General features: G+C 39.8%; 1 protein-coding gene across 1 annotated transcript; it reads right to left on the bottom strand.

Moving 5' to 3' along the window:
* Window positions 1-3706: 3706 nt before the first annotated feature.
* On the bottom strand, window positions 3707-9988 carry LOC137282421 (uncharacterized). Its single transcript, XM_067814168.1, has 4 exons — window positions 9899-9988; window positions 8888-8937; window positions 8329-8496; window positions 3707-6731 (listed from the first exon to the last, which is right to left on the bottom strand). Exons 1-4 carry the CDS (start codon window positions 9986-9988, stop codon window positions 4757-4759), a joined length of 2283 nt encoding a protein of 760 aa, XP_067670269.1. The 3' UTR covers window positions 3707-4756.
* Between the last annotated feature and the right edge of the window lie 2822 nt (window positions 9989-12810).

Genomic DNA, 12810 nt, shown 5'->3' with positions numbered 1-12810 from the left:
ATGTTCTGTAGATAGTTGTATTTTAATGGTTGGTAGTATAGATTAGGAGCATTGATCATTGGTAGCTGTACCCTCAAAGGGGGTTGGAGTATTGTAAAATTGTCCTCCTGAGAGGGTACGTAAGTCCCGAAATTTTCAAAGTAAATTTATACTATTCATGACTTTTAAGCGTAGTATTTGTGTTATTTTAATTTTGGCTAAAATGTCTTACAATCACCAGCGGCTGAGGGGATGGTATAAATCCAACTAGAGACCATGCAGGTAGCAAAGGTACTGTAAGTCCCCATGGTCACTAGTGTGGTGATCTCCCTTCTGTTGTTGGCGATCTATAGCCTGTTTTTATACTGTATTGTCCATATAACGATATCAGTTTTAACTTTCCACACTAGTTTTAATGCTAATTGTGATATTCTAGTTGTTTTACTGTCCTTCGTTGACAGGTTTTATAATGCACACAACAGTCGTTTTCATTGTTGGATGTTCTCGTCACGATATGGCTGATGTATTGCCTATGTGACGTTAAATATTAACTCACTCACTCACTCACTCCAATCGGTGCTTGGCCCCTGGTTGAACCTCCTAACGTGGTAATCCTTGCTTTCATCGAAAGCCAGGTGACGATCATGTTATTTGTTCAGACCATGAACCCAGACCATGCCAATCGACTGTCTTCAGATGAAGTTCGAATTCACAAGTCTGTCGATCATTTTACTTCTTCATGGCGTTCCACGACGTGTCCTGTGGAAGCGGTGCGCTTATTTCTTTCAGGATGCGTCTGATCTGGAAGTAAACGTGGAAGTAAAACACAGACTTACCAAGTTTATTATGATGCGTGTCGGTCAGTTTCACACCACAACCAGTTGTCAAACACCACACGGGAAAGTCAAACTGATTCTGGCAGATCTGCATCAGGTTGCAAAACCAAGCGTCCACCGTTTTTGCGACCATAGAGTAAAACACTCCCGTTGCATACATATTGAACGTATATACAATAGTGTCTTGTGTATATGTAACATGTACGTTGTAAAGCCATTCCACTGCTGCACGTGATCAACAACAAGTTGGGTCACCTTGAAGTCGCGCTCTGCGACATCACTACTACCCATGGTGGTCGAGCATCAGCGTGGTGAAAAACAACAGGATATTCATCGATGGAATTTGCCACGATTTGTCCGAGAGTTGTTACGAATGCATGCTGAACAAAGACATTTTCAAATCCTTCAGAGCCAGTCTCAAACTCAACGAGTCGGATGGCATGCTCAAGGTAATGAACAGAGAACAGCCCTTCGAACTAAGCAGAACCTTGGCGAAAACGCTCAAGGTTTCCAAGTGTGACATCGCGCCTGGTCCCTTACTGCAGTCTGTGCATTCACCTCGATCAGCGTGATGGGCAACATTCAAGGCGAAAGACCTTCCACCCTGCCTAGAGCCATGCCACTGAATCCAGAAAAATTCAATGATGGCAGAAACGAATCATTTTCATTGCGGCAGTACAAGAAATTAACACAAGGCAACATCAACGCTGCACGTCCAGCAACGACCATATTTTCAGGTTTAGGATTGTGACCAACACAATGCGTCAACATAGCGATCTCCGACCTCGGGGACACGCGTGTATTCAACGAACGTGGAATCGAGAGCAACGTGTATGACTTGCAACTGAAAAACAACATTTACAAATGTGTCAAAATGCAACCTGCCGGCGGTAGCAGCAACATCGACCCTAATGAGTGGCCAGAAACAAGTCATATGACCTCATCCGCAATGACGAAAACGAATGGACCATAGCCCCAGCTTTTGGAGGCGAATGTCAAGCACATGGTCGTCACCGGAAACATACCATACTCACATTCACCAATGACAAGAAATGGACGCTTTTGACACATCAAATCGACTGGATGATTGACATCGCACTCAGCTCTCCACTCATTTCCATGGAAAAGAAGAATCACTACCTAACGAAAGTTATGAACAATGGCTTACATGCAGACACAAAACCACAGCATGGTCCTCATTCAGATGCCAGGTAATATAGCTCATTATATCAAAAAACCCCAAAGTTGGAAAGAATGTCGAGTTGCATTGGGTTTTGGAATCTGATGGAATGGGCGTCATTCTAACAGATCTGCCAGCGAATTCCCCTGCTGGTACATTCAAGTCTTTCTCAGCGAACCATGTAGATTGCAAAAGGGATTAAATGCAGATGGCCCACGCAACAACGAGAGAACATTTGCTCTCTTTACAAATGCATGTTGCCAAGTGGTGTACAAAAAATATCACGGGGCCATCAACTATATTTACGGCGTCGACACTGCCCTGATAGCAATCAACACAGCATTAAGCGCGAAGGGTTTTGGATTGCTGTCCACCATACGCAAGGTGAAGAAACACAACAAAGTCAGAATTCTGGTGGTATCGAAACTCAACACAATAGAAGATCACATTTCCACCATGCTCACAGACAGTAAAATCTCCAAGGAGGAATTTAGTTTGGTTTTCTCTGAACTCGAAAAATACCACAGAGTGAAGCAAGCGATTCAAACTAAGTCTCGTAAATGCCCCGTCTTTGACGAAGAAGAGAAATCAAAGTTCATAAACCAACGGAGACAAGAAGGGCAAAAACGAATTCCTCACGAAAACCAAACAAATTTAAGTCCCCATGGTCCCTAGTGTGGTGATCTACTTTCTGTTGTGCAGCCTGTTTTTACACTGTATTGTCTATATAATGATATCAGTTTTAGCTTTCCACACTAGTTTTAATGCCAGTTGTGATATTCTAGTTGTTGTACTGTCCTTCGTTGACAGGTTTTATAATGTACATATGGTCCTTTTCATTGTTGAATGTTCTCGTCACGATATGGCTGACATATTTCCGAGCAGAGAGTCATTTTGCCCTTTGGGGCAAATGGCCCAGAACCCGCACTTGCTACTCTGTCACTACATGAAAACGAATTACTATCTGAGCATGTAGATAGATATTTTAAGCTAACTGAAAGATTTTTGTAGTTTATTCTTGTATATATTATTGCCACAAATCCTTGTTGTCAGTGTTTTATGCTGTAAAAATGACATATGCAACTTCTTGGAGAGGGCGTTTCTAAGTTGAATAACTTGTGCCCAATCCATTTCATTTACGAATAAAATATGTTTAATGCAAAATAATACTGTCAAGACATGACCCTGCACTTCGGCCGTTGACAATCATCTACATGAATCCTATTCAGATTCTAGTGGCCCATTACCTGTTGTATTTTTTTGTTGAATATTTCCCGTGGGTTCAACTCAAAAGTTGATATCAATGTACTCTAAGATAATTTCCCTGTACATACGCTTAACTCTGATATTTTGAAGGCCATAGATTACGATATTTATAGGAAGATTTGTATTCGTCCATTCGTCACCACTCGCCCTTTTCGGTAACCTCCAAGAATATTCGTTATAGGGCCTGTCCCAGAATGGCACAAGTTGGTCACAAGTTGGTCAGTTCCTGTTTCAGCAACAGCGAGCTGACATGGTGACATGCTGCGCGCATGCGCAAGATTTCTACAGTGTGTTTCCTCATTAGCGGTACGCAATGTTCACTCTCCCTCGTACTTGGGATGCATCAGACTTACGTTTAACGTATGTTTCTGTGTTTTATGTGATGATTCATTGATCTTCTTTGCAGAGAGGACACACCAATCATATTAATACAAAACAGTGTGTTGGAGGGATCAAGCAGATTTATTCATTTACAACATCGAGCACTTAAAGGGCATGATAAGTGCCACACAATAAATGATTTCATCAGACATTGGGTGTAAACATCGCTGTCCATACACGAAAACTGCAGTGTAGAATCAACGAGAAAAGTGTATATGATGAAAATATATTTAGATGAAGACATCCTTTACAAGCCTTACACATGTAACCAAATACCAGTGTGCTTTGCAATAAACATCACATCTATATACTAAATGCTCAAACTCTTCCTATCAAAGAAGAACCTAAGAAGTACCTCTTAAAGCTATATATAAAGCTATATATAAAGCAAGATGTCTCTTACACAAGTTTCAAATAATCACACTAACGTGTACAGCTATGTACATACTTTGCTTAACAAGACAGTCACTTCAAACTATCATATTATCTAACCAAATGAAATGTATGACTATTGTGACTTCTAACACTCTAATCAGTAACCTCCAAATACAGTAATAATGTGTAAACAAACACAAACAAAATATATACAAAAATCAAAAATGAAAGATACACACACAGAAAAAGCCAAACCAAAACAAAACAAACAGTACATACTCTCACTGTCTTACATCCTTAAAGAAACTCAAGGAAGAATTATTTCTTTATTTATTTACAGATTTTGTATGGTCTGTGTTAGTGAGATCAAAATCATTTTAGATATTTACCATTGTATTCTGAATACAGTCTGAAAAAGTATATCTTATTGTTTGAAGATTAGATATCATAACAAATCATTAGGCCAAAGTGCAAATTAAAGGTATAATCGAATGGCACAGTGTATCAAAAAGAGTATATGACATGTGACCCATTGCTAACCAAGTGTAGAAATCGAACTGTTTTGGCAACTCCAGGTGTCACCAAAAAAACACACAAGACTTAGTGTAATTTTATACCTCTTAATCTCTGTCTGATCTCTACTGTTCCAGAGAACAAGATGTTTAGGACACACAAAGGTGACGCCATCACCTAATTGTTAACCAGGTGAGTTAAACTTGGTTTTAAATTCTTCTCACGGTTAGTCATACAACGTTGAAGGCAGGAATTCATCACAGAAAAACCTTTTTCCTTCTGGCATAGAATCTAATTTAGATACTTTAACCGGATGAAGAAAAACATCATGCTTGTTGTAATACTTTTCAAAATGATCCCTTTTTCCATCATACCATAAATATGTGCCCGGTAACTTTACCATGTTTACCCACTCCTCAACAGCTCCAAACACTGTGTGAAATATGATTTCAACAAACAGATTGAATTTTGAAAAATGTTCCATATAGTACTGTACCTCATCTTTGTAGCTTGCAGGAACGTAAGCAATGTCTGATGGACCATAAAATATTGAATCATTTTTCTTTGAATTTTTCCGTGTCATTTGTTTGAAAGCGTTATACTTATGTACGTCTACCACTTTCAAAGCGGCAATGGCAGTCTGGTACGTTTTTAAACCAACTTTAGGATTTCCCAACCACACCCAATTCGTTTTTTCAGATGGTTGAAAAACCGATGAGTTGACAAGCCAGAGTTTGTCAAGAGGAAGGGTATGAATATTCCACACATTAAGCAATACATCGTCACCAATGTACAAATATCCATCAACAGCGTACTGCATTTTCATGGCTTGTATAAGACAGTTCTGAGCAAACCATCCATTGCCAATGTCAATCTCTAGAAAGGTCAAATGTTTATGGAGAGGCTTAGAGTAGTTTTGAAATTTATCTTTGTTGGTTCCACAATACATAATGTGTGGGAAGTGCGACCTGTACATTGTCTCAAGAATCGCCAGGTTGGCATAGTGAGGGAAGTTGAAGACAACAATTAATAAAAGGTTCGGATATGTGTGTATTTGATTGAGACCTTTCAGTTCTAACATGCTAAACGAACGATTGGTATTATTACTACAATAAGAAGCTATTTCAGTAATGGGAGAGACAAAATTTGGTGATACCTTTCCTGTGGAATATGCTTGAGGTGGTGTCTGTTCAATTGCCCAGAATGTGACACTGACCTGTTGATTTGTCACGCGAGATTCGTTTGGCAGTTTCGAATCTAGTGTGACTTGAGCGCCATTTTGAAGTGAACCAAATGGAATTCGTCTTGGTTCCTTGTATCCCAGAGCTTTGAGGTCTTTGATCCAGACGTGAATGAGGTCTGCATCTGCCATCTTCCAAAACTGCTCATGTGCCATGTCTGTTGACAGTTTAGTCATGCAGGCAAAGAATGGTTTGTCTGATTCACATGTCCACGCTCGAAGGAAGGCGACAAGACGTTCAGTTTGAAAATATAAATCCTTTTCATTCACAGCATCTCTTATGTAGGAATGTGAATTCCTCTTTTGGAATGCATTTGGTGGAAAGAATCCCAGGTTTCCTCCCATCTCCCAAAGAAGTCTCTGGGCCCAGTAGCCTCTCCAGATGTCACATACTCTGAATGTGGTTGTAGTTGGAATCAAGAGAGCCCACAATGCATCATAGAGGAAAAACGTATTCTGGGAGTTAAAAGGAGAAAACACCCCAGCTGCAACTATTGCAGGTGGTGCTCGGTCATCAAAGGTCACATTGAGCTGAGAATGAGTTTGTTTCCGGGTCATCCTAAAAATGGCATCCATATCTGGGTCACCGTTGACTACACCCTGTTGAATAGATGGAGTTTTCCAGTGATTCAGTACATATTCAGTAGAGATGTTTTCTCCAATGGAACTAAGAGGGTAGCCTCTTGGCCACAAAGTTGGTTGTCCAAAATGTCTGTACGGATTGAAGAATGATCCTCCTTTATAGATCAATCCCCACATTGTTCTTTCTTGGACGAAATTCTTGAGCAGGTCTTGTGGTCGATTGTCATCATTGGTCTCGTATATCATTTGTGCCCCGTTAGATATAGCATACAGATATCCTACTGTTTTTCTTGCGTAGCTGTTTCTAGGAAGAAAACCTACTGTCTCGAAAGGCAGCTTCTGTTGATCCTCTAAACTTAAATACGTGCAGTTTGGCAATCTGCGGAGAAATGATTCAGCATTAATTATTTTTATCGCAATGGAATCTTGAGTTGCTGGTGGTATATAGATTTCTTTTAATGATATTTATTGTAACATTGATTTATAGGGTACCATAAGATTTTAGTTTCTCATATGGTATATTTTTCAGTATTGTTTCGACGATGCTTCCATCTTGGGGATACATGTTTAGGAGAGTTGGTGAATCATATATATATATATATATATATATATATATATATATATATATGTGTGTGTGTGTGTGTGTGTATGTGTGTGTATGTATGTGTATGTGTGTGTGTGTATGTATATATATATATATGTGTGTGTGTGTGTGTGTGTGTGTGTGTGTGTATATATATATATATATATAATTAACAAAAACAACAGGAACTAACTGGGCAGCACAGTATTTATATGTAGAAGCGATAACAATAGACTGCATACAGAAAAGGGATGTACAAGTTAGGAGAGTATGGACATGTTTATACAAGTTCATGGGATGATTGACAGGTGATATGGAAGTACAGGAGCAATGTGCTGACAAGGGATTGCATGTAGAGGCCAGTGACAATTGGTGGCATACAGAGGCCAGTGGGTGGGACGGAGCTGGAGAGTGGGACAGTTACAAGCACTTAGCATTGATTGATGCGTTCGTCATATGCTGACGGGATGAAGTAACCTTGATCTCTGTTGATCCGGTGTCGGTGTATTTTGATGTGGATGGCCTCTGTTAATTTTCGTTTGGCGAAGTCGAGTTGGTTGGTGGACAGTAGTGTGTATTCTGTCCGGTTGATTTGGTGATTGGGGCTGGACTGAATGTGTTCTGATATGGCTGATTCGTTGTCGTTTGTTGATGCCTGGTGCTCTTTCACTCTGGTGTTGATTCCGCCGACATACGATTGTCCACAGTTACAGTCAGTTTTGTAGACAACACCCTTTGGATTGGATTTTCTGCTTTTGGAGTAGCTACGCCCGTTGGCCTGTAGAAGGTTGTTTAGAGTTCGTGAAGTGGAGAATGTGGTCTCTATGCTGGCTCGTTGCTTCAGGAGTCTGCTTATCTGTGTGAAGACTTGCCAAAGTAGGGGATGGAAAATGTTATCAGTGCTGGCTCTGTTCTTGTTCTTGCTGACCACCAAGCAACCCGACTTCACCAAACGAAAATTAAGAGAGGCCAAACGACCTGCATAAACATGTTCATACTCGCCTGGCTTGTACATCCCTATTGGCTTCTGTATGCAGTCTATTGTTATGGCTTCTACATGTAAATACTGTGCTGCCCAGTTAGTTCATGTTGTTTTTGTAAATTATTAATTATTAATTTTACATTATTTATGTATGATTCACCAACTTTTAAACATGCATCCCCAAGATGCTTACTGTCATCACGCCTTTATGGTTGCTGTTTTGGTCACTAGGTGGATCTGATTTTAACTCATTTGCTAAGTCGCTTTCCTCCATGACACTAATTGTTATAGTCAACTCTATAAATGATTGAGTAAGTTCAAAGTTTACATAAACATCAGCAATATTGCGATTATAGTTGGTTATTGATTCATAAATCTTTGTCATGATTGATGTAAGTCAGTTATGTTCACCTCCACTTGGCCGGGGTCTTGGTATCACCAACCACCACAACATTCCATCCAGAAATGTTGACCAGAAACTGGACGTCAGGAGTAGGGTGAGAGATCGTTGTGAGCACAATCCACCTGTCTCCCTTTATATGTTTGTAAGATTCTGTTCTGTCGTGGACGTCATTGATGCTGTCGAAGACATTTTAAAGGGAATATGTGTAACATGTCTGATTTCTGACCTATAAATTTTTCTTGTACCTGAAATGGAAACTGACATCGTTTAATGAAAAGGTACGATAAGCCCCGATGGCACTCAGCTGAATGGTGTACCTTTATTTGATGGTTCAAGAGTTATGTTATGTATACTGTTATCCCTTTATCATTATGTGCTAGCTTTATATGACCATCAGCGTTTCTCAAATTGTTTACCGTCGCTTTTCATTGATTGATTTTCATCGTCAAAATGAATTTCATATAATGTATAAACTGTTCTTGTAAACATGTATGTAAAGAATGTTCAATAAAGTGACTTAATTGACTTATATCCACTGTTGTAGAACACTTTGCTTTTCTTTATTACTGGGATTGATTACTAGAAATGCACGGGGGTAACATTAACATACAGAGGAACTTGTGTTCTCTTCATATTTATACACCATTGTTGTCATTGTTCTGTGGCTGAGGGCGATTGAGTATGGTTTTAAGCCGTTTTTAAAATTTGTTCAAAATCATATCACGGCGGGGACCCCATTAATCTGCTTCACACATTGTAGCCAGATGGAGAATCGAACCCGGGTCTTGGGCGTAACGAGCGAACACTTCATGCACTAGGCTACCTTACTATTGAGGCTGAGTGAGTGGGTGAGTGGGTGAGTTAAGATTTAAAGTCACATCGGCAATATTTCGTGACTAAAATTAGTTTTAAATGCATAATACTTACGTATAATATATAAAACCCTGCATATATCTTTAAAAACAGAAAACTATATTCGGACAATACAGGATGAAAATGGGCTATTTATCGCCAACACCTGAAGGTAGGGCCTTCATTTGCGTTTGCTACCTGCATGGACGCCATCTGGGTTCACGCCATCCCTTCAGCCGTTTGCGTTTATGCTGAGATTTAGCCATACATTACAATGACAAAATTACTATGATTAAAACTCACCTACCCTCACAGGAGGACAAAAATACTTTTTTCAACACCTTTACCCCCTTTTAGAGTGTGACTGAGACAGGCAATCGCTACATAGTCGTGAAGCATAGATAATGACTCACACTTGTACGACACATACGTCCTATGTCACAACAGAGTAAAGTGAAACAACATGCTATAACGAGATGTCACTGATGTATATCACAGATGAAGAACCATCGGTTTGGGCGACTTTCTTGTTAAGCCAGTGTGACATTCAACATTCAACAGCACAAACACACATGCATGCACGCACGCACAGACACATACAAGTACACATACACCTACCCGCACACATACACAGAATGACACAACATAAACATTATTGTCTTTAAAATCAAGAAACTAGCGACACTACCTTTTGTAACTTTGGAACCACTTCTTAAAATAGATTGCTGCTGATGACCTGTTCACATTGATCAAAATGACAAGTGAACATCCAACACTGATAAGTATCAGATATACATACAATTTCTTCATAAACATGTTTGCTGAACCTTCCGTCAGCGGGTCTTTCTTGACAATAAGCGCAGTAGAATGAACATTGTCGATGGGTAGGCAGACTATTGATCGCCTGTGTGGTAAATCACTTACAGTGAACGGCAACAAAGCCTTTTCAAGAAGGCTTGTGCACTTTGTGCAGTCGTCATTCCTGTTGCTTGCTCTCAGGTGACATAATTAACGGCTTGCTTATCGAAATGCTTTGCCTTCAATAAGATTTACCTCGTCTTCATGACTGACACAAGCCCCATGTTGTTGTTTTTTCTATTAGGTCTTTCATTTTTAGTTTTAGTTTTCAGTGTTCATTGGTGGTATGGGGATGTGTCAAAATCGACGTACATTTTACAAAGCTAACAGCAAGTAAAATTTCTGGACTTCAGACGGAAGATATTTGCACTAATGTACAAGCTGCAAATTGAAAAGGAAGCACGTCACATTTTCAATGACATCGTTCATGTCCTGTTTCCAGAATTTCAACTTCTTCCCTTTGTCCGACGACTAATATTCAGAATATACAGACCTCGAAATTCGCTCAATCCATCCTTTCCTTCACGATAATAAGCATTATCTTATCTTAAAGAAAGCGCTCTCAATAGTGTCCAGATTAACGGTTAATGACAATGCAGACATCGAACATGCTCATTTTATCACGATTTTAACGCTCGACACACGACTGGTGCTAAATATATTTTGTATCGAAGATAGACATTGATGGTGGACATGTGAAGGAAATTTCCAAATTAGACGAAGCAGTGACAAAAATGATGCATGGTCAGTTCCCTATTTTGACTTGCACTACACGTTCCCGATTTTTCTTCTTCTCGTGAACAGCTGCCAAATCTCTGCGCATGTTTCAAATGATTCATAAACACATGCCTACGATAAATTGCACAACCGACTTCTTATTGACGGGGAATGCGTTTTGTCGCTTTTGTTTCTTTACTTAAAGGTCACATTCAACCAAAAAATCAGACATAATTAAAACACAGTGTTGATGAAGCATAAATTGAATTCGTGATTAAGAAAACACACACACACAAAAATTATAAGCGTATAAGTGCAAATCAAAAGTACAATATTTTGTACTTGGGTTCACCAACCTCGAAACGAAGCAGCCGCGATACCGAACCCAGTCAGGGCCCGTGGATGTGCACTCATGTGTGACGACGTCTTGTCATTGCCCACAGGTTCATATGCTTAGCCGGCTCTTTGTTCATGGCTTATACGCCCGATAGGTGTTGATTTCAAATTGCAAATAATCAGTAATTGAACTGTGAACTGCATGTTGTATTGTCATTAGCAGACAGGCAGGCAGACATATAGGTGTCAATAAACCAGACATTGAGTTTTAAGTCTGAATCTGGTTATCACAATGTTTATTTTTGCTTTTTGTTGTTTTTTTTCACATTATTTACTTGTTTATGCACGCAAACAAGATATGACTACTGCTCGCGATCTCATATGCAAACTCTGGGCAGGCATAATGTTTCAAACTCCACCAACCTAGTCCCTACGCATGCGTTATGAGCACAGCCCAGAATAACTGTTGAAACCACTTTTTCCTCCAGCTGGGAGAAAAGTAGAGAATCGTTTGAACTCCAATTTCGCGGTCTTTTTTCATCATATATTTTTCAACTTCCAGACCGAAAGGTATCAGAATCTGTAAAGCTGTCTTTTACACTGCATTTGACCTTTAATAAAAATATATTTTCCAATATACAGTGCAAAAATATCACCTGGACTAAGAGGTGATCGTGTTGAACTAAATAAGAAACAGGGTCATTATTACATGTGTATCTATAGAGTGTGTGAAAGACAAAATTAGTGATTATATACATATTTATTGTTTGGACTGCCTAAGCAGGAAAAGACTCACGTTTCTTGTTATCTTCTCTCACTGTAATTTGAAGGAAGTGCTAGATTGTTTGTGTAGCCCCATACCTCTTTATACAGGAAATCTGCAGTCGTTGCTGATTACTCCCTGCTGGAAGTAGTTAGAGTTGACATTTATAGGCGACACACGACACCTTCAGGGTCAAGCTCAAGAGGAAGCCTAACTGTAACCGCTAGTAACCGCCCTCTTGTTGCACTTTGTCATCTGACCGTATTGGACCTCACCTATCTGCGATAACATAACGGTGCATTCAGCGATCTTGCCCTTGTCAACAGATTGACTGATACTGGAGCGTTTAGTTGGTTTTTCAGTGTTGCTTTAAGCAGCACTCAATAATAGTTCAGCTTTATGGTGGCGATCTAATAATTGAGTCTTGACCAGACAGTCCGCTGATCAACAACATGAGCATCGGTCTAAGTAATTACGATACGATCACATGTGTCAACCATGTCAGCATGCCTGACCTCCCGATCCCGTTAGTCGCTTTAAAAGGGTTGCTGAAGATCAATTCTAACACCGTTGAACATTGATCTTCAGGAGGAGACAAGCATGGGTTGCTGAAGATTAATTGCAACTCAGATCTTCACGGGACCATTACTTTATCGTCATTTCTCTGCCACCCACAACTTCACCCCATAAATATAAAGAGAATCCGAGGGGACCTCGTTTCAGGGGTCCCTAGCCACCTATCTCAATTTGGTAGTGCAGTCATGGCGCTGTATAACAGAGGGTTGTTAATTGGACGGATGACAGACCAGTTATTGGTCGAAACGTTCACTTTGTAAAACAAGCACCATTAATGGCATGATTGCCCACCATAGGCTCCCTGTTCAGAAAATAACGTTGGCCAATCAAAAACCCAAGATGGCCGCATGGCCGCCACTGTTTATACAATTATGTTATCATTTTCTTT

The sequence above is a fragment of the Haliotis asinina genome, chromosome 4 (assembly GCF_037392515.1).
Source record: "Haliotis asinina isolate JCU_RB_2024 chromosome 4, JCU_Hal_asi_v2, whole genome shotgun sequence".
NCBI lineage: Eukaryota > Metazoa > Mollusca > Gastropoda > Lepetellida > Haliotidae > Haliotis > Haliotis asinina.
The sequence above is the reverse complement of the archived record's forward strand: the minus strand, read 5'-3'. Positions and strand labels throughout refer to the sequence as shown.

Bases quoted from the DNA above. Each gene is read 5' to 3' on its own strand.
- LOC137282421 (XM_067814168.1), bottom strand. From the start codon at position 9,988: ATGTTTATGAAGAAATTGTATGTATATCTGATACTTATCAGTGTTGGA. The intron at 8,938-9,898 runs GCAATCTATTTT...AGAGAACACAAG, and splicing joins ATGTGAACAGGTCATCAGCA to TTCCTCTGTATGTTAATGTT. The intron at 6,732-8,328 runs GTGAACATAACT...ATTTCTCCGCAG, and splicing joins AAGACCCCGGCCAAGTGGAG to ATTGCCAAACTGCACGTATT.